General features: G+C 41.5%; 1 protein-coding gene across 3 annotated transcripts in view; it reads left to right on the top strand.

The window, feature by feature from the left end:
* The window catches only part of LOC121871018 (delta and Notch-like epidermal growth factor-related receptor), a 340,989-nt gene that overhangs the window by 76,135 nt on the left and 242,596 nt on the right, over window positions 1-22,258 (top strand). For all 3 annotated transcript variants that reach the window (XM_042373072.1, XM_042373071.1, XM_042373073.1), the window contains one exon: window positions 14,701-15,646. In XM_042373072.1, coding sequence (XP_042229006.1) covers window positions 15,399-15,646 — 248 coding nt within the window. In that variant the 5' untranslated portion in view covers window positions 14,701-15,398. The remainder of the gene's footprint in view (window positions 1-14,700; window positions 15,647-22,258) is intronic.

Consider the following 22,258-nt stretch of genomic DNA (forward strand, 5'->3'; position numbering starts at 1 on the left):
CTGTGAAACCAAAGCAGTTAGTGTTGTTTAGTTCATGCAATAGATGGGGCACTACGATGTAAGGGGAGGGAGTGTTTGGGAGTGAGGAGTCCGGTGAGGGAGGAGGGACTTGGCGAGGTGGAGGCAGGGGAGGGAGGGGGGTCAGGTTTGTTAGCTCCAGAAGTGTTATATTATTTGAGCTATATCCTATATCATATTTTTAATAATGCAACACCAATGCTCTCCTCGTTCATTAGGAGGTAAAGTTGTCCGAAAACTCTCAATGAATGTGTACAAACGTCATAATTATGCCGTCATTAACCTTGTATGACAAGGACGCGTTTAATATGATATATTATTTTTATTCTAGTCAACGCACAAAGGCTTAACTGGCTAACTGCTTCCACCACCATGCATTCCCTCACCCCCACGTTGACGCAACTCTCACGTTTGTTCCCCTCCACACCACACCTCAGCTACCACGCTTCTACCATGCAGTAAACAAACACATTAACAGTTCAGGTTAATGAGGAATGGCAGTGCATGAAAATATATATACATTGATATTAATAGAATTTCCAAATATAGGTGCAACACTTCGTGAAAATTAAGGACAACGTTAACCAATAAACAATTATTTAAATTACATATTCAACATTTGAGTAACAGTAATGCACTATCCATTCACTCTGTGACATTTACGTTAATGAACAAAATGATCATATGTTACTACTGATTTATATCAGTTATCAAATTTGTAGGTTAAGTGCTTACTTTAATCACTGGGCAATGATGAGTAACTCATTATAGCTTACATCACATAATTAAACATGAGATATATATTCATAAGGATATATTGTTTACGAACTAAAACGACTCTTTTGTATATTTCCATTGACATTCATAGACATATGAAAGCAATCTTATTGTCAAAATAACATGTCCAACCTCCCTGTGCACCAACAACGTCACTTACTATATAATATATCCTCATGGGGACAGATTCTACGAGGTTCATGTAGAATTTGTAGATGTTGGGTCACAGTCTTATTGAGTCCCACACTTCTTTTGCCTTAAGTTCAATGACCAGGTGATTCCTTTCTTCGCCCATACCCCAGTCCTGACACACTAGTGCCCACAGATTTTCTACGAAGTTAATGTTACATCTCTTACCCGGCCAGTTGACAACCTCTGTCTCTGGGTGTTTTGTGAACCATTATTTACCACTCTGCTGGTAAGGTTGTGGCACCACTGTTGCCGGACACAAAGATGATGGGATCAGGATGATGAATTGTCATGGCTCGTACCGATGGTAGCAACACTTTCCCCATCCCAAAACCTGAATTTAGTCATTGCTGGTCAACAAATCTTCTGTCAATTTTTGTCAGCTCTCCCGGGCCGTAAGCCTATAACCAGTCCCAGGAATTCAAGATCATCCTCCCACTAATAGCTCCCTCATGAAAGTGTTTTTCCTTGAACCAAGTGTTCACCCTTCTCCAGCATTGTCTGCCTGTTGCCTCCACTGTTGTAAAACACTTCCCATCACTAAATATTAAATTTATCCAAAAGGTGGTATCAGCGCCGATATATTGCAAAGTAAAACTAGACGAGATTCTTTGTTGGCTTGAGATAATTTATATTTCTTCGCCATGGTGTAGCAATGGATACCCCTTTCATGCAAACATCGTCTCGTTGTCCTTGGATGGCTGTTCCTGGGTGAGCTGAACGGCAGACGTCGGCATGTTGTGCATGACGTCGCTGTAGGGGTTGTGACACGAGGTCTACCATCCAGTCGTGGATCTGGTTTCAAGTGACTCTTCATCCTCTCACCTATTTATCCACCTTTGTACAGTCCTGGGGGTGTAAAAGTGTGGAGGTATAAAGGTGTGGAGATGTGGGGGTGTCGAGGGATGGGGGTGTGGAGGTGTGGATTTGTGGAGCTGTGGACTCCACACCCTACACTGTGGAGGTCTGGGGGTGTAGACTGTAGAGGTGTGAAGGTCTGGGAGTGTAGAGGTGTGGAGGTATGAAAGTGTGGAGGTGTAGGGGTGTATAGGTGTGGAATTGTGGGGTGTAGGTCTGTGGAGGTGTGGGGGTGTAGATGTGTGGGTGTGTAGAAGTGTGGAGGTGGAGGGCGTGGGAATGTCGATGTGTGGGGGTGAAGGGATCTAGATGTGTGGAAGTGTGGAGGTTGGGGGGTGTGGGTGTGTGGAGGTGTGGAAGTGTAGAGTTGTGGGAGGTGTGAGGGGTAAGGGTGAGGGTGTGTGGATGATATACTCGGTCCACCACACAATATCCACCTCCACTGAAGTTTACAGTCTCCAGTAAAAACACACATTTATCTGCAGGCAAAGACAATTTTATTCTCGAAAAGTATTTTGAATACAAAATAATCTGCTTAACGTAGAAGAGTTTGTGTATAGAAATACAATTTTACTCTTGAAAGGGATTTTGAGTACTGTATATATATAATATGTTGTTTGTATGTATATATTATGCACAATTTTACCGACAAAGAAGTTTTTGAATATGTAATAATCTGCTTAACATATCTGTATTTGAATAATCACCCGGTAACTAAAATTTTCCATCTCGAGTATTTATGTGAATACGAAATGTTCAACTCTGAGTTGACTTACTGTACACGAGGAAACATTAGTAAGCTGAGTTGAAGTGCAAGAAGTAGCTGTACTAAGCTGGTGATGATTCATATCTACACTTTGTAATCAAGATGTATAACTCGATAAAAGTGAGGCTGACCTCTAAACAAGGTGACATGCGGTTACGTCACTCTACTGGGAACAATAGTAGCGAAAATATGCCAACGGTAAAGTGACTTAGGCACCACCCTGTTACAAAGCAAAACTTTCCTCTGTGGCGGTCGAGATCATCTGAAGATTATACACCTTAACAGTCGGTCAGATCATCAACCTGGGACTTGGTCACAATTTTGTGATGCCATGTGGCAGCCGGGTATGCTTCCAATATATTCCCAGGCGGTAGTACCTCCCCGCTTGATAGCGTGATAACCAGCAACTTTAGGAAAATTTTCTATGAAAGAAAACTTCTTTCTTACCTTAATAAAACGTAATTTCAATTTACGGTTTTTTTTTGGGGGGGGGGGTGGAGGGGGGGAGGTTGATTGTCCTGAATACGAATCTACGACAACACGCCAGGTCTCGCTAATGCCATGCTGATTTGTTTACGTTATATGATTTGTCATGATATAGGATGAACCAACCAAACCTACCTAACCCAGGATAAAATTGTAGCAAGGAAAGGTTGTCGGGAAGCGTTCGATCGCGCAGCGTTTGGTCATTCGCTTGGAAGCGTTCGTCAACGAAAGAATCGCAAACAGGCCTTCTCGCGGGTACGGACCGTATTAATTACTCCCAACAAAAACTATAGAAAAACAAAAGTAAGGAAGTTTCAGTTCCTCCACTTTTCTGTCTTCATTGTAGAGGTAAAAAAGTTTTCTGCTACACAAAATTATCTTAAAGATGCTGATTATCGCGCTCCAGTGTTTTCAGACCATTACCAACAAAAGCTAACCTGACCAAATGTAACCTAACTTAACCCAGCAAAACATAATCTATCCTAACATACTCTATGCTAGGTTAAACACAAAGTTCAACCAATGTAGTGTTAAACCATCAACTTAAAGGTCTTACAAATATAATATTAAAGGCATTAAAATTAAACCATCAACCTAAAGGCATTAATTAAAACAACATAGAGGTGTCAAAACATTATCCTAAAGATGTTAAATTATTATTCCGTTAAACCATCGTCTCTAAAGGATTAAGAATTTATGACCGAAAAACAGGCCAAAAAAAATATTTACCTGGAAACTTGTCTTTTTTTCAGGAGCAGATTCGAGTTTGCTCTATTTTTAAAATCGTATTTTTCTGGCGAGTGACGTGATGTATACCTGGGCAGGAAGTGACGTGTTGTATACCTCGGCAGGAAGTGACGTGTTGTATACCTCGGCAGGAAGTGATGTGTTGTATACCTCGGTAGGTAGTGACGTGATATATACCTCGGTAGGAAGTGACGTGATGTATACCTCGGTAGGAAGTGACGTGATGTATAGCTCGGTAGGATGTGACGTGATGTATAGCTCGGTAGGATGTGACGTGATGTATAGCTCGGTAGGATGTGACGTGATGTATAGCTCGGTAGGATGTGACGTGATGTATAGCTCGGTAGGATGTGACGTGATGTATAGCTCGGTAGGATGTGACGTGATGTATAGCCTCGGTAGGAAGTGACGTGATGACATACCTCGGCAGGAAGTGACGTGTTGTATACCTCGGCAGGAAGTGATGTGTTGTATACCTCGGTAGGTAGTGACGTGATATATACCTCGGTAGGTGACGTGATGTATACCTCCGGTAGGAGTGACGTGATGTATAGCTCGTAGGATGTGACGTGATGTATAGCTCGGTAGGATGTGACGTGATGTATAGCTCGGTAGGATGTGACGTGATGTATAGCTCGGTAGGATGTGACGTGATGTATAGCTCGGTAGGATGTGACGTGATGTATAGCTCGGTAGGATGTGACGTGATGTATAGCTCGGTAGGATGTGACGTGATGTATACCTCGGCAGGAAGTGACATGATGTATACCTCGGCAGGAAATGACGTGATGTATACCTGGGCAGGAAGTGACGTGATGTATACCTGGGCAGGAAGTGACATGATGTATATCTGGGCAGGAAGTGTGACCTCGGTAGGAAGTGACGTGTTGTATACCTCGGTAGGAAGTGACGATGTATACCTCGGTAGGTACCTCTCGGTAGTGATGTGTGACGATATACCTGTATACCTCGGTAGGAAGTGACGTGATGTGTATGACGTGATAGGTATACCTGGTAGGATGTGACATGATGATGACCTCGGCAGGAAATGACGTGATGTATACCTGGGCAGGAAGTGACGTGATATATATCTGGGTAGGAAGTGACGATGTATACCTCGGTAGGAAGTGACGTGATGTATACCTCGGTAGGAAGTGACGATGTATACCTCGGTAGGAAGTGACGTGATGTATAGCTCGGTAGGATGTGACGTGATGTATACCTCGGTAGGAAGTGACGTGATGTATACCTCGGCAGGAAGTGACGTGATGTATACCTCGGCAGGAAGTGACGTGATGTATACTTGGGCAGGAAGTGACGTCATGTATACCTCGGCAGGAAGTGGAAGGAAGTCTTACATCTTCAGCCTGACGGAGGAGACAAATTACGGCCGAGTGACTTTCAATATCGACGGATTTTTCAATTCGATAGATATCATTCACATCCGAGGATATTATGTGTTTGTCTTTTATGTACATCTATCTATCTATCTATCTATACCTATCTATCTAATTTATGTAATCTAATATAATGTAGTTAATCTACTATATACTGTAATCTATCGCAGAGTAACTTGTTATCGTTACAGAAATGTAGTTGATGACACATTAGTTTTATATGTAAGAAACATAATGTTCCTGACAAGGATCATCTCCTACCCCTTGATGGCATTACGTGGAGTGTGGAAGTTGAGTGGAAACATTGCTCGTCTCCGTTCCTAAGAGTTGTTAGTTTCCGCCTGGGGCACCTCCAGTCTACCCAGCTGTGGATGTGTACCTGATAATACAGCTGGGGAAGGCGGTGCTGGCGACGCTACTTCCTTCTATACCCAGTGGCCAGTGTGTTGTACTACTTACAGTCTTCACGCCACCACGAACTATACATTAATTTGTGTCTTCCTCTTGGTCTCCCCCCTTCACCTTCTTCATTAACCCCTTAAGTGCGATAAATTATCCCCTTGGGTGTATACAATAACTTAACCACTTTTGTATAATGACATCACACTCCAGGGAAGAGGTCACCGAATTCAAGGTGTTAAAATATCTTATGCTGAAGAGGTTGGCATTGTACTCAAAGGGTTAAGTTCCTGGTGCTGTAGGAACCTAACCTGACCTATAAATTTGCTTCTTTATGAGAGGGTCGAATTATATTTCACTCTCTAACTCAACTGAAAACACTTACTTCCTCCTTGACGTTTTAAGCACCAGCTTCCCTACTCCCTCAGAGACAATTTAAACTCACAAGGATGTTTTTCCGTCCCCTCGTAAACATGGACAAAGACATGTTTATACATGATCTAAGCTTGTTTTCCTCTCCTCGATTTCGTAAAATATAATCTTTTAAGCGATATAAGTGTTCTTCAATCTTTTTCCTCCCTTTAGCCTCCCGTAGCAAGAGAAAATAGAAAGTGCACTTAGGGAAAAAGGTCAAAATAACAGACCCCAACCAAACGTATTTTTTACATCCCGTTTTAAATTTTTTGTCAGGACTTGAAAGATATAGGAACGGTGAGTCTCTACACACGCCATAATTGAGTTATTCACACATGGTCAAAAACATGGTAGACTGCAATCCCTCAATAACTGTGCCTAACGTGTCACAAGCTTATATATATATATATATATATATATATATATATATATATATATATATATATATATATATATATATATATATATATATATATATATATATATATATATATATATATATATATATATATATTTCATGTAAATCCACAATGAGATTTGAAACAGCCTTGATAAACTTGAAAAGAAATAAGAATATTCATATTACCAAGGCTGATAAGTCTAATGCTATTGTTATTTTGGATAAAAGTGACTACAATGATAAGATGAATTCATTACTTAGTGATGAAAGCACGTATTGTGAGCTTACGAAAGATCCCCTGGAAAATATTAATAAGTTATCTAATTCCAAAATGAAGATGTTATTGAAAAAGAACCCAGATCTCACTAAACAGCTCTCTCAAATCAATCCCACTTTACCTTATATGTATGGATTGATCAAAACACACAAGCTTAACAATCCATTACGTCCTATCGTGAGTTCTGTGGGTTCTGTTACTTACAAATTATCCAAGTGGCTGGTAAAGATGCTATCCCCTCTTACAGGCCAAATATCTAATTCACATATACACAATAGCAGTGATTTAATTGATAAACTCAAGAAACACAATGAACCATGTGAATTAATAAGTTTTGATGTAAATTCACTGTTCACTAGAGTACCTGTGAAAGACCTACTTTCATTTCTTAAAGATAAATTACAACTGTTAGATTTAACTATTGAACATGATACTTTTCTCAAATTGATAGAGTTATGCGTAACTGACAATGTGTTTAGAGCAAATGGGAAGTTTTACAAGCAAATATTTGGCATGAGCATGGGTAATTGTCTTTCTGCTCCTCTAGCCTGTATTTATATGGAGTTTTTTGAGGCTAGATTACTACCCAATATAGTGGACTTTATTCCTCCATGGTATAGATATGTAGATGATGTTCTTTGTCTTTGGCCTAGAAACAGTGACCCATTGGAATTTTTAGACAAGCTTAATGATATTGTCCCAAGTATCACATTCAAAATTGAAAGAGAAATAAATGGATCCCTTCCATTCCTTGATATGCTTATCATGAGAAATGGCCAAAACTACAAATTTAAGGTATACAGAAAGCCCACACAGGTAGACAGTTTCATACACTTTTTATCGAATCACCTGGAGTCTACCAAAATGTCAGTTTTTTCTGCTATGTTCTTAAGATGTCTGCGTATTTGTGACGCTGAATTTATTGATGATGAATTGAAACACATTCGTTCCATTGCACAAAAACTTGGGTACCCTTCTGTGTTTGTTGATCGTTGTTTTAAAAGGGCTAAAAAATCCTTTCATTCCTCTCAAACCAGGCAAATTCCTACACTTAAGAATATTTTGACTCTGCCCTATCGTAATGAATTTGTCCCGTTAGTTCGGTCCCTCAAACTACTAAATATTAATGTTGTTTTCAAGTATGACTCAACCATTACCAATATGTTAATAAAAAATAGCCCAAGTTTGAATGTAAATGGAAGTGTTTATTGTATTCCATGTAGCAAATGTAATGGTAATTATGTAGGACAGACAGGAAAAACACTGCAGCTCAGAATCAAACAACATAAGTACAATATCAGAACAGCATCTGAAAGCAGTGCCCTGTTCGTTCATGTTAGGAATAATAATCATCCCATTGCTTGGGAAAAAAGCTTAGAAGTATTCAAATCATCTTGTGTCACAGAAAGACTTCTGGTTGAAGCTAGTTTGATTAAGGAATTAAAATCAATAAACCTTAGTGATGGTCAGTTCAAAACTGATAATATGTTACATAAATTTATTTGTCAGTGGCCCAAGGTTAAAAATGCTTTGAAAACCTTTGATCTAGATGTAGGATAGTTATTTAGTGGGTCCCTTATTTTTGACCTGACCTGACTAGTCACGTCGCCCCCTTCTCTTAAGCTCCTCTACGTGTGTGTTGGTGTGGGGATTGGATAATCGTGACCTCTATGTTATCAGGTCCACCATCAACCATATTTAAGCCCTCTCTGTCCATGTAATCCAGTTGCCTCTGAAGATGTCTTGAATAAAGACAAGCTAAGATTATCATTATTCCCTTTACTACCAATATTGATTATATATATATATATATATATATATATATATATATATATATATATATATATATATATATATATATATATATATATATATATATATAATATACTGATATTATACATATATATATATATATATGCTTGCTCCTCAATACCATGTATTCAATTGATGGTAGGAACATCATAGAATCCTAGTCTTCAGTAAACATGCCGAAGCATTCAACATGAATTTGAGTAACAGCATGTACAAGCTGGACAATTTTGTAATTAAGATTTGTGATCAGGTGAGAAGGCCGGGTCACTTGACCATCTGACCTGACATCCAACCGTTGTGTGCCATTTAAAGATTAGTAGGGTCATTACCTAATACCTGACCATTGTGGACCTGGTCTCACCCTCCTCTGTATATATACACCTTGATTTGTATTACTCTCTCTAGTCTGTACTCTGAAGATGTGAATTACTTAGAACTTCGTGTTTTCTTCTTTCCTTGTGGTTATCAGCATATACATGGATCGCGCACCCACAGTGATTTACTTGCATATATATATATATATATATATATATATATATATATATATATATATATATATATATATATATATATATATATATATATTCATGTAAATCCAAATGAAAACGTGGATAAATAAAGACGAAAGCTGGTATCCGTTGTTTCCATTTTCGTGTGATTTTAATCAAGATATATATATATATATATATATATATATATATATATATATATATATATATATATATATATATATACACACACACACACACAATCAACACCTCAACCTGCCAGGATTCGAACCCACGGCCCAGGAGGCCCATGACTGTGACCGGGGAACGCTACCTTTGGACCACCAGGTTATTAAAAGCAGTCCTAGACTCTGTTATATTTCACACAAAGCCTGTTCAACGAGCTTATGGCGCCGTGAACCTCTAATGGGGACTACCCGTATCACGTAGGTGGTCAGTCCCCATTAGAGGTTCACGGCGCCATAAGCTCGTTGAACAGGCTTTGTGTGAAATATAACAAGAGTCTAGGATTGCTTTTAGTATCCTGGTTGTCCAGAGGTAGCGTTCCCCGGTCACAGTCGTGGGCCGTGGGTTCGAATCCTGGCGGGTTGAGGTGTTGATTGTATGTAGAAGTCCGCGTGCTTTATTGGGCTAATGAAATATATATATATATATATATATATATATATGCAAGTAAATCACTGTGGGTGCGCGTGATCCAGGTATATGCTGATAACCACAAGGAAAGAAGAAAACACGAAGTTCCCAAGCTCTTTCGTGTAATTCTCATCTTCAGGGGTGAGTACAGACTTAGGAGACGTACAAAACAAATTATATATATATACAGAGGAGGGTGAGATCAGGTCCACAATGGTTAGGTATTAGGTAATGACCCTACTAATCTTTAAAAATCAACGCAGCAGTCGGTAGTCAGATCACAGTGTAAGTTGACCCAACCTGGTTACAAATCTTCTTAATTACAAAATTGTCCAGTTTGTACATACCATTACTCAAATTCATGTTGACTGCTTCGGTATGTTTAATGAGACTAGATTCTATAATGTTCCTACTGTCAATTGAATTACAAAGTATATTGAGGAGGCATTATCCCAGTCAATGCAATGCTTATTATCCCTCAAATGAACAAACAGAGCATTGGATTCCTGGCCTGTCCAAACACTATATTTATGTTGTTTAAGTCTAGTTACAAGATCTTTACCTGTCTGGCCTAAGTAAAACCTATTATATTCCTTGCAAGGAATCTTATAAATGCAGCCAGCTGTATTGTTGGGGGAGTTCTTGATTAACATTTGTTTAACAGTGCCTGAGTTTTTAAATGCCACATTGACGTTCCAAGATTTTAGTTGTACAGAAATTAGAGAGAAATTTTTTTGAAATGGTAATACTAAGAGATTCTTATGGTCATGGGTGGGATTGGGATCGGTTCTATAGAAAGATTTCTTAGTAATGTTAAGGCATTTGTCTATGAAGGATCTAGGGTACTTAAGGTTCACCACCGAAAATTTAAACATGATTCCCGAGGCACCGACTCTATTCAGGGATAGTGAAGAAAACAAATTAAGCGAGATAGTAGTGACTAGTAACAATGTTAATAAGCAAATAGACAAACTGAAGCCTAACAAGTCACCTGGTCCTGATAAGATATTTTCCAGAGTATTAAAGGAATGTAAGGAAGAGCTTAGTATGCCCTTAGCAAAGTTGTTTAACATGTCATTAAAAACAGGTGTAGTACCAGAATCCTGGAGGATAACGAATGTAATACCGATTTTCAAGAAGGGGGATAGATCACTATCCTCTAACTACCGTCCAATCAGTCTAACATCAATAATAGGCAAATTACTAGAATCAATCATTTCAAATTCTATTCGAAACCACCTGGAGAAGCACAAGTTGATCAATGATTCCCAACATGGCTTCACAAGCGGGCGTTCATGTCTAACTAATCTATTAACATTCTTTTCATCAGTTTTCGAATCGGTGGACGAGGGGCACAATTATGATGTGGTTTTCTCGACTTTAGCAAAGCCTTCGATAGAGTCCCCTACGAAAGACTAATTAGAAAGGTAGAAGCGCTTGGCATCAAAGGTAATATCCTTAAATGGATTGGGGCGTGGTTACAGGACAGGAAACAGCGAGTGAGCATAAACGGCACTAAATCTCATTGGAGCAACGTCACTAGTGGAGTTCCCCAAGGCTCAGTACTTCGTGTAATTAAATATGACGAGGACTGCAAAACTACAGGAAGATCTAAAAAAATTTTTCGAATGGTCTGAAAAATGGCAGATGAAATTCAATGTGGACAAATGTAAAGTACTCAGTGTAGATGTAAACAGGGTAACCAGTTACCAGATGAACAACGATGCCATTGTGGAATCCGACTGCGAGAGAGATTTAGGAGTAATGATAAGTAGGAATCTTAAACCAAGTAAACAATGTGTTTTTGCTCGTAACAAGGCTAATAAAGTATTTGGGTTCATACAAAGGAGTTGGAGTTACAAGACTAGCGAGGTCATCTTAAAATTATATCTAGCGCTTGTGAGACCTCACCTGGATTACACAGTTCAGTTCTAGTCACCGTATTACAGAATGGATATAGAATCCTTGGAAAGAATCCATAGGAGAATGAGAAGACTAATCCCGGGCATCAGGAACCTTGAGTACAGAGACAGGTTAAAACATCTTAATTTGCACTCCCTCGAGAGACGTAGAGTGAGGGGCGACATGAGAGAGGTATATAAATGGAAGTCAGGGTTAAACAAAGGGAACATTACAAAGGTACTCAAACTATCCAACCAGGAGCGAACTCGTAACAATGGTATTAAATTAGACAAATTTAGATTGCGGCGTGAAATAGGTAAACACCGGTTTGGAAACAGAGTAGTGGATGAATGGAACAAGTTACCAAATATCATCATTAACTGGAATACCCTGGATAACTTCAAACATAAGTTGGATGCTTATATGAGCAATAGGGGTTGGGTATAAACGGGACTGCCCAGTATGGGTCAATAGGCCCGCTGCAGTTTCCTTACATTCTTATGTTCTTATGTTCAATATTATAGATATATTTATATTCCTCATCAATGAATTCCGAGTTGCAAATTCTCAAAGCACGTAAAAACATTGATGAAAATACTGACTGTTTCACTCTATTATGGTGGGCAGAATAATAATGAATGTATGAACACACATTAGTAGGTTTCCTATAAATACTGAACTTAAAGGTGTTACCTATTCTGTGGATCAGACAGTCTAGGAAAGGCAATTTAATATCCTGCTCTAATTCCACAGTGAATTTGATCGAGGGGGCTAAGTTGTTAAGTTGTGGCAGGAAAGCTTTTAGGTCCTCATTACATGGCCAGAGACATAATACATCATCAACATATCTAAACCAGACTGCTGAGGGTGGTAAAATATTACTTAATAGTTTCTTTTCAAAGAATTCCATATATAGGTTGCTTAATACAGGTGAGAGTGGATTACCCATTGCCATACCAAATTTTTGAGCATAATATTCTCCATTGAATTCAAATTTACAATCCTTAATACATAGTTTGATGAGTTCGATGTAGTTGTCTTTCGAGACGGGCAATGGAATATTATCCAGGGAATCTATGAGGAACTCCAGTAAATCATCAACTGGGACCTTTGTAAAGAGCGATGTTACATCAAAACTGACCAGTTTAAAATCATAATTAATTTGTAAGTTATTGAGTTTATCAACCAGATCCATATTATTCTTAATATTAGAGTTAGAAATGTTGCCAACTAAGGGATTTAGTAAAGAAACTAACCATTTAGATAATTTATAAGAGATTGACCCAACTGAGCTAATGATGGGTCTTGCTGGGTTATTAGGCTTGTGGGTCTTGATTACACCGTACATGTATGGCAGTGGAGGGGACGTTGAAGTAAGATGTTTAATGAGAGTAGCTTTGCCTCTCAATAGAGACTTCAGTTTTTTGTTGAACTGGGTGTTAACAGCTTATATACCTGGATCACCCGCACCCACAGTTTTGTACTGACCATCACTAAGGTTAAAAGAATTCATTTCTCTAATCAAACTTGCTTCAACCAGAAGTCTTTCTGTGACACATGGTGATTTATACACTTCTAAACTGTTTTCCCAATCTATGGGATGATTATTGTTCCTTATATGAACAAAAAGTGCACGGCTTTCAGATGCTGTTCTAATATTGCACTTGTGCTGTTTAATTCTGAGTTGCAATGCTTTCCCAGTCTGACCTACATAATTTCCCTGTGTACATAAGCTCTCTCTCAGTCCTAGTAATTCAGTTGCCTCTGAAGATGTCTTGAATAAAGACGAAAGCTAAGGTGCTCCGTTGTTTCCCTTTTCCCGTGTGATTTTATCGATATATATATATATATATATATATATATATATATATATATATATATATATATATATATATATATATATATATATATATATATATATATATATATATATATATATATAGTGGATATATATATAGTGGATGACATCATTATGACCTGACCTTATGTTTTATAAGGTCACCCTGTATATTTAAGCCTCTCTCTGTCCATGTAATCCAGTTGCCTCTGAAGATGTCTTGAATAAAGACGAAAGCTGAGGTGCTCCGTTGTTTCCTTTTTCCCGTGTGCTTTTATCAAGATTTATCTTATTCACGTTTTCATTGTGGATCTACATGAAATATATATATATATATATATATATATATATATATATATATATATATATATATATATATATATATATATATATATATATATATATATATATATATATATATATATATATAACGTTCAGCATCAACTTAAAACTTACTATCAATCTTTTCACTATGTTTTATGACTAAAATGATTAGTAACCAGAATATGAACGAGGCCGTGATGGTAGGGAGGCCGCAACATTGACCGTCACAAGGTACTGTACCCTGGAGCCTCCTTCCCTTATACCTCCCAATTAACACCACCTTCTTCACCTCCATATTCTATCCCCTTGAGGATGAAATGATCTTCAAAGGATTAAGCCATCGCCTTCTTCCTCGTCCACCTCCTCGTCTACATCGTCGTCCACATCCTCGTCCACTTTCATAGGCGTACTTGGTGTATACATTTCTATGGCGAGAAACCCTTTAGCATTGATTTTACTTCTTTTGCTTTTTTTTTAGGGGAATTTATGCAAAAGAATTAATGTGTCAACTATTATAATTATAGACTCCCGCTTATGAATCACAAGAGTAAATGACAACAGTAGCCTGATAATCGGTAAGAAATTTATTGATAAGATTCAAAATTGCGATTTGGCGGGAAGCATCTCTGTTCTCGCCTTGTGGTATAGTGTGTAGGCGTCGGTCGAGAACTTCTTTTACAGTGCAATACTTCCTTTGTCTGATGTTGTCATGGCGTGGGAAACATGGGATTAAGGCCACTCGGGGATATATTGTGTGCTAGATTTTAGGCGAACATCCAAAGTTTAGTTAGTGTGTATTCTCGCTGTGTCCATGTTTGTTATTATCTTTTAACGGCTGCTCGTCCTAGAACTGTGCGAGTCATTAAGTGTATCTTAATTTTCATGTATTTTACAAAGGAAATAATTTATACCATTGTTTGAGAGAAAGAGAATAACTCTCCTTCTCTTGCAGGTTGACGCCATCGTAGTCGAGGCTGGAGTGGTGCAGCTGGTGAACAACTAACTGTGTGACACAAGAGGTGAGCAGAAAGACGCCAGCTGAGCCCCACCACCTGCCAGCTGGTCACTGCCAGGCTTCAGGAACACACGTCTTAGCCATGATAATATTGGAGTTGTTTGTATAATATATACATATGTGTGCGTGTGTGTCTTCAACTATAAGGGATACAAAACAAGTTTCTGAAGACGCTTAAAAGGTTCCCGTAGTGCTAATATTTTTGATCAGTCACACAAATTTGGCCATATAATGTAATCCTCCCGCCGAGGAGGTGAAGAAGAGAAGATAAGAGCAGGTGAGGTGCCACTCCATGACCCAGGGAGAGCCACAAGTCTCCCCCACACGGTGCCGGTGAGCGTCATTGCTATAGTTACTAAGGACAATGTTTGCCAGTCCTCCGTACAGCGTCACCCTCCTCCTGCCGCTGCTGCTGCTGATGGGGTTGAGGACAGATGCAAAGCTGCCTGGGTTGCCAGAAGTTAGTCAGGATCAAAGGCGCGGCATCATCCCACCTTTCTCTCCCTCCCAGGAGCTTGCTCGCGCCATGATGTCTCTTCCAGTGACCCCTCAGGTGCAGGAGAACTCCCCACTAGAGAGCCCCAGGGTTGCCTCAGCCAAGCTCAGCACACCCCAAGCAGAACAGCACTTTACTGATGACGTCACCGGAGTCTCTGATGACTCAGAAAATCAAGACACAGACGACAGAGGTTTATTGTATGACAGGAGCCAAGACATCGGCGACGACGACGACGTTGATGGCGACGAAGAGGACGTGCCTCCTCTGGGTGAACTGCCCCTGGGAGAGGACGGCAGAGATGGAGGCTGCCCCCCGCGTCTTTTGCCGGGCTACATTGGCTGGCGCAGAACCACCAGAGTGGTCAGGGCAACACTTCCTCACCAGGTCAGTCATGATCCTTGACCTTTTCATTATTCTATTCTCTATTAATTTACCATCTGCTTATACTTTGTTTTTTAAATGGCGCAGGAGACAGCAAATATATTTTAATGTAAAATGTGTTCACCGAGGCGTCCCCTGTGCACAGGCTAAAGATGCTTGAAAGTCAATATTTTGAACCATAGGGGAAATGATGACCTAGGAACAACTCACCGTAGCAGGGAGTTCCACCAAGTAATAGTCCCAGGCATAGATTAAGCTTGGTAGTAGATCTTCATAGTTAAAAAAAAAAAAAAAAAAAAACATTCCAGGGCTACGCAGACAAATCCTGGAAAATCCTACGCCTTAGCTCCTAGATACGACCATAATGTAGTTTTGAATAAGACACCCGTCACTGAGAACTAAAACTTCCTTTTGATCCAAGTGCAAGAAAGAGCTGCCAGGAGATGACCATTAGGTACCTATTATTGATGTCAGTTCCCGGTGTTGCAAAGGACCGTGGCGTTATGGGTACTTATACTTTGCAACATGACCAATAAAGCACTGGTTATAATAATTGGAGTCAACCTCACTTAAAAAGACTGAAACTCATTTTAAAACACAACTTCAGCGCTCACTGACACATGTATGTATGCAAACATCTCCTGTAGCCATAGCTGAGGACGCCGCCAGTGTAGAGTCTAAATTGTATGTATTATTTTAAGGTAATTTTCGGTCTTCTAGGATATAATTCATTTCTTAAGTGATTTCCTAATTAGGTTTCTCCTTTATTGTGCCTTATAAATGATGTCTGTGTGTAATTTTCGATTCTGGCTATCCTGAACCGTAACAGGTAGGAACTTGTAAAAGTGAAACACACACACACACACATAAACACACACACACACACACACACACACACACACACACACACACACACACACACACACACACACACACACACACTCACACACACACACACACACACACACTATTTTGCTGTCACTCGGAATCGAGTATAACGATCATTCAGCTATGAAACAATGTTATGAATTATTAAGGATGTCACCTAGGTTGGCGAGTTCTGAGGTGACTAAAGAAGCCGATACGGGACCGGCAGGGTCGATCACAGATATTGCACATGTGGGGGGCTGCATTTAGTGCGGGCGGGGCGGCGGCAGCGTCTTTCCGGCGTTGGCGCGTGTCTGCCTCGTTATGCAGTCGGGCTAACTCGAAAGTATTGACACTTTCTTGTGTGATGCTCCTCCAAGCGTTACGGTGGGAAGTAATCGTCTCCCAGGTAAGGGGGTCGATTTGGCACTTTTTCAGGTTTGTCTTAAGACTATCCTTATATCTATTCAGTTGCCCGCCAATGTTACGTTTACTATTCGTTAGGTGACTGTACAGTACCTGCTTTGGCAGTCTACTGTCGTCCATGCGGGTAACATGGCCAGTCCAGCTTAGTTGCTCATGGATAATGGTAGCCTCGATGCTTCTACAGTTGGTGTCAGTAAGAATATTGGCATTTGTTCTCTTGTCTTCCCAGCGAACTCGGAAGATGGAACGTAGACTATGTTGGTGAAAGTTTTCAAGTACCTTGAAGTGCCTCCTGTATGTGACCCATGTCTCGCTGCCATATAGCAGGGTAGGGAAGACCACTGCTCGATATACTTGTAATTTTGTAGATAATTTCAGCTCCCTACAGCTGAAGACATGGTTTCGGAGTCTGCCAAAGGCTTGAGATGCACATCTGATCTGAAGCTGAATCTCTTCATCGATGTCCGCGGTGGTGGACAGGTGGGAGCCGAGATACCGAAAGTGGGTAACATTAGAGAGGGTAGTACCGTTAAGCTGGATGGATGGTGGAGGTGTGGCTGAACCAGGGGCAGGCTGAAAGAGAATCTGAGTCTTACATACATTCAAGTGCACATACGCATCTGCGTAGGTGTTCAGGATCTCCTGTAGGTCGCGTTCAGTGTGAGCAATAAGGGTGAGGTCGTCTGCATATTGAAGCTCAGTAATGGAAGCTGCCGACACCTTTGTTCCTGCTTGGAGTCGTCTTATTTTGAAAAGACCCTTCATCCAGTACTCAATGTCCACCCCACCGAGTAAATTAGCGCTGGCACGAGTAAGGAAGGCAGCCAATAAAAAAAAAAGAGAGTTGTTGCCAGTACACACCCTTGTTTTACTCCCATTTGGATGGGAAAGAACGCAGACTGGGTGCCCTTGTGCAGGACATTGCCGTTCATGCCATCGTCGAGTTATCTCACAATGGCGATGAATTTTGGTGGGCACCCAAAACGGCTGAGGGTCCACCAGAGGGCTTCCCTGTAGACCAAGTCGAAGGCCATGGTTAGGTCGATGAAGGCCATGTTCAGGTCAAACCGCTGTTCTCTGCACTTTTCCTGTATCTGGCGGGCAGCAAAGATAATGTCAGTGGTGCCACGCGATGGTCTAAAGCCACCTTGAGATTCTGGGAGAAAGCCTTCCGCCTCAGGAAGAAGTCTGTTTAGGAGGACTCGGGCGATAATCTTGCCAGCTACGGACAGCAGCGAGATCCCGTGGTAGTTGCCACAGTCTGACCGGTCTCTGTTGTTCTTATAAATAATGACGATGGAGGCGTCTTTGGGAGCTTGGGGGATTTCCTTCTTTTCCCATATATTCTCCAGGAGAGAGTGGACACGGATGGTAAGCAGAGGTCCACCTGCTTTGTACTTCCTCGGCTGGAATTCCATCAGGCCCTGAGGCTTTGTTATTTTTCATTTGTTTGATGGCAGCAGCTACCTCATCCAGGGATGGAGGCTAGCTGAAGTGGGTCATCTTTGGATGCTGAGGGACCTCCTAGGTAGTCAGGTCATCCACATCGGTGTTTCGGTTTAGCAGTGAATGGTAGTTTTACACACACACCCACACACATACATACATACAGCAAGAGAAACTGGTGCTCCTTTAACACTACTTTACTCCCAGTTTTATGGAGTCATGCACCATAATGTTACAGTTATGGTGATCATGAACAAGCAGTATTATCTCCGGTGAGTCGTAGTGTAAATTTACCTTCCAGTCTCCCACCACCCACACCAATAAAGATCACCTGAAGATTAGACACCCAAGCTTATTTCACTAGAATATTAACCACCTTAAGCTATTTGCAAAGATTAGGTTAGGTTAGGTTAGGCTTGGCTTGGTTAGAATTGGTTAGATTTACGTTAAGATAGTTTAGGTTTAGTTAGGTTAGGTTTGGTTCGGTTAGATTTGCGTTAGGGTAGTATAGGATAGGTTAGATTAGCTAGGATTAACCGGGGTGTCTAATTTTCAGGTGATAAAAAATTTTGTTTTAATAATAGAAGCTGGAGTCTTTATTACCGTCATTATCTCACAAGAATAATGGTGGACTCTTCCTTCATCTGTTTGGTAAAAAAATGTTATGAGTTAGGAACGGTGGAGAGTAATGTGTTAGTCCCGAGGCACAAAAGTATCTCTACCTTAATTTTCTAATTTTTAGTGGCGATAACATAGCGTATCTCATCATGGTAAAGCCCAGTGTAATATTCACGCCATCTTATAGCTGTTTATAATAATAATAATAATAATAATAATAATAATAATAATTATTATTATTATTATTATTATTATTATTATTATTATTATTATTATTATTATTATTATTATTATTATTATTATTATTATTATTATTATTATTATTATTTGTTTTAAAGTCATCCCAATAAGTACGTTCTTATAGCTAGCTATTTCTTATGGGGTAACACACACACACACACACAATCTCTCTGTCTCTCTCTTTCTGTCTGTCTGTCTGTCTCTGACGAGGAGAAAATATCATACTCCTGACTCCACCCCGTGAATAATACAAAGGAACACCTCATGAGGGCAAGGGAACAGCTCAAGGGGACAGGGGAACACAAGGGAGCACCCCAATGGGGCAGGAGAACACAAGGGAACACCTCAAGGGGGCAGGAGAACACAAGGAACACGAAGTCAGGAGAACACATTGGAACATTAGCCCCGAGACATTTTAGTCAGGGATGTCGTGTATTGAGCTGACTAACGTAACCAGTAAAAGATATGGAAGAGGACAAACACACACCAGCTGAGAGGAGGACAAATATACACACACCAGCTGAGAGGAGGACAAATATACACACACCAGCTGATAGGAGGACAAATATACACACCAGCTGAGAGGAGGACAAACACACACCAGCTGAGAGGAGGACAAACCACACCAGCTGGGAGACAAACACACACCAGCTGAGAGGAGGACAAACACACACCAGCTGAGAGGAGGACAAATATACACACACCAGCTGAGAGGAGGACAAATATACACACCAGCTGAGAGGAGGACAAATATACACACACCAGCTGAGAGGAGGACAAACACACACCAGCTGAGAGGAGGGACAACACACACCAGCTGAGAGGAGGACAAATATACACACACCAGCTGAGAGGAGGACAAACACACACACACCAGCTGAGAGGACAAACACACATACCAGCTGAGGGAGGTAACACACATCAGCTGAGGGAGGAAACACACACACCAGCGAGAGGAGGACAAACACACACACACCAGCTGAGGAGGACAAACACACACCAGCTGAGAGGGGGACAAACACACACCAGCTGAGGAGGACAAACACACACATCAGCTGAGGGAGGACAACACACACACACACACCAGCTGAGAGGAGGACAAACACACCAGCTGAGGAGGGGACAAACACACACACCAGCTGGGGGAGGGTAAAAACATCAGCTGAGGAGGACAAACACACACCAGCTGAGGGAGGTCACACACATCAGCTGAGGGAGGACAAACACATCAGCTGAGGAGGACAAACACATCAGCTGAGGAGATCACACCAGCTGAGGGAGGTAAACACACACATCAGCTGAGGAGGACAAACACACACATCAGCTGAGGAGGGTAAACACATCAGATGAGGAGGACAAACACACATCAGCTGAGGAGGAGGACAAACACACACACCAGCTGAGGGAGGACAAACACACACACCAGCTGAGGGAGGGTAAACACACACATCAGCTGAGGGAGGACAAACACACCAGCTGGGGAGGATAAACACACATCAGCTGGGGAGAACACACACACCAGCTGAGGGAGGTAAAACACACATCAGCTGAGGGAGGACAAACACACACATCAGCTGAGGAGGGAGGTAAACACACATCAGCTGAGGGAGGACAAACACACACACCAGCTGAGGAGGGTAAACACACACCAGCTGAGGAACAAACACACCAGCTGGAGGAGGGTAAACACACACATCAGCTGAGGAGGACAAACACACCACCAGCTGAGGGAGGGTAAACACACATCAGCTGAGGGAGGACAAACACACACCAGCTGAGGGAGGGTAAACACACACATCAGCTGAGGAGGACAAACACACACCAGCTGGGGAGGACAAAACACACACACCAGCTGAGGAGGACAAACACACACATCAGCTGAGGGAGGACAAACCACACACCAGCTGAGAGAGGACAAACACACACACCAGCTGAGGAGGATAAACACACACACCAGCTGGGGAGGACAAACACACACACCAGCTGAGGAGGACAAACACACACACCAGCTGGGGAGGACAAACACACACACATCAGCTGAGGGAGGACAAACACATCAGCTGGGAGGAGGACAAACACACACCAGCTGAGGAGGACAAACACACATCAGCAGAGGAGGACAAACACACACACCAGCTGAGGAGGACACACTTCAGCTGAGGAGGACAAACACACACATCAGCTGAGGGAGGTAAACACACACATCAGCTGAGGAGGACAAACACACACATCAGCTGAGGAGGAAAAAACACACATCAGCTGAGGGAGGACAAACACACATCAACTGAGGGAGGACAAACACACATCAGCTGAGGGAGGATAAACACACACACCAGCTGAGGGACAAACACACATCAGCTGAGAGGAGGACAAACCACACACCAGCTGGGAGGGACAAACACACACACCAGCTGAGGAGGATAAACACATCAGCTGAGGGAGGACAAACACATCAGCTGAGGAGGACAAACACATCAGCTGAGGACACACACACCAGCTGAGGGGACAAACACATCAGCTGAGAGGAGGACAAACACACACCAGCTGAGGAGGGACAAACACACAAATCGCTGAGGGAGGACAAACACATCAGCTGAGGGAGGACAAACACATCAGCTGAGGGAGGATAAACACACACCAGCTGAGAGGAACAAACACACATCAGCTGAGGAGGACAAACACACACCAGCTGAGGGAGGACAAACACACACATCATGAGACAACCACACACCACACCAGCTGAGGGAGGACAAACATCAGGACAACACACACACCAGCTGAGGGAGGACAAACACATCAGCTGGGGGACAAACACACACCAGCTGAGGGAGGGACAAAACACACACATCAGCTGGGGAGGACAAACACACACACAGCTGAGGGAGGACAAACACATCAGCTGAGGGAGGACAAACACACACACCAGCTGGGGCAAACACACACATCAGCTGAGGAGGACAAACACACCACAGCTGAGGGAGGTAAACACATCAGCTGAGGAGGACAAACACACACCAC

The sequence above is a fragment of the Homarus americanus genome, unplaced genomic scaffold, assembly GCF_018991925.1.
Source record: "Homarus americanus isolate GMGI-L3 unplaced genomic scaffold, GMGI_Hamer_2.0 scaffold52512, whole genome shotgun sequence".
Classification (NCBI taxonomy): Eukaryota; Metazoa; Arthropoda; class Malacostraca; order Decapoda; family Nephropidae; genus Homarus; species Homarus americanus.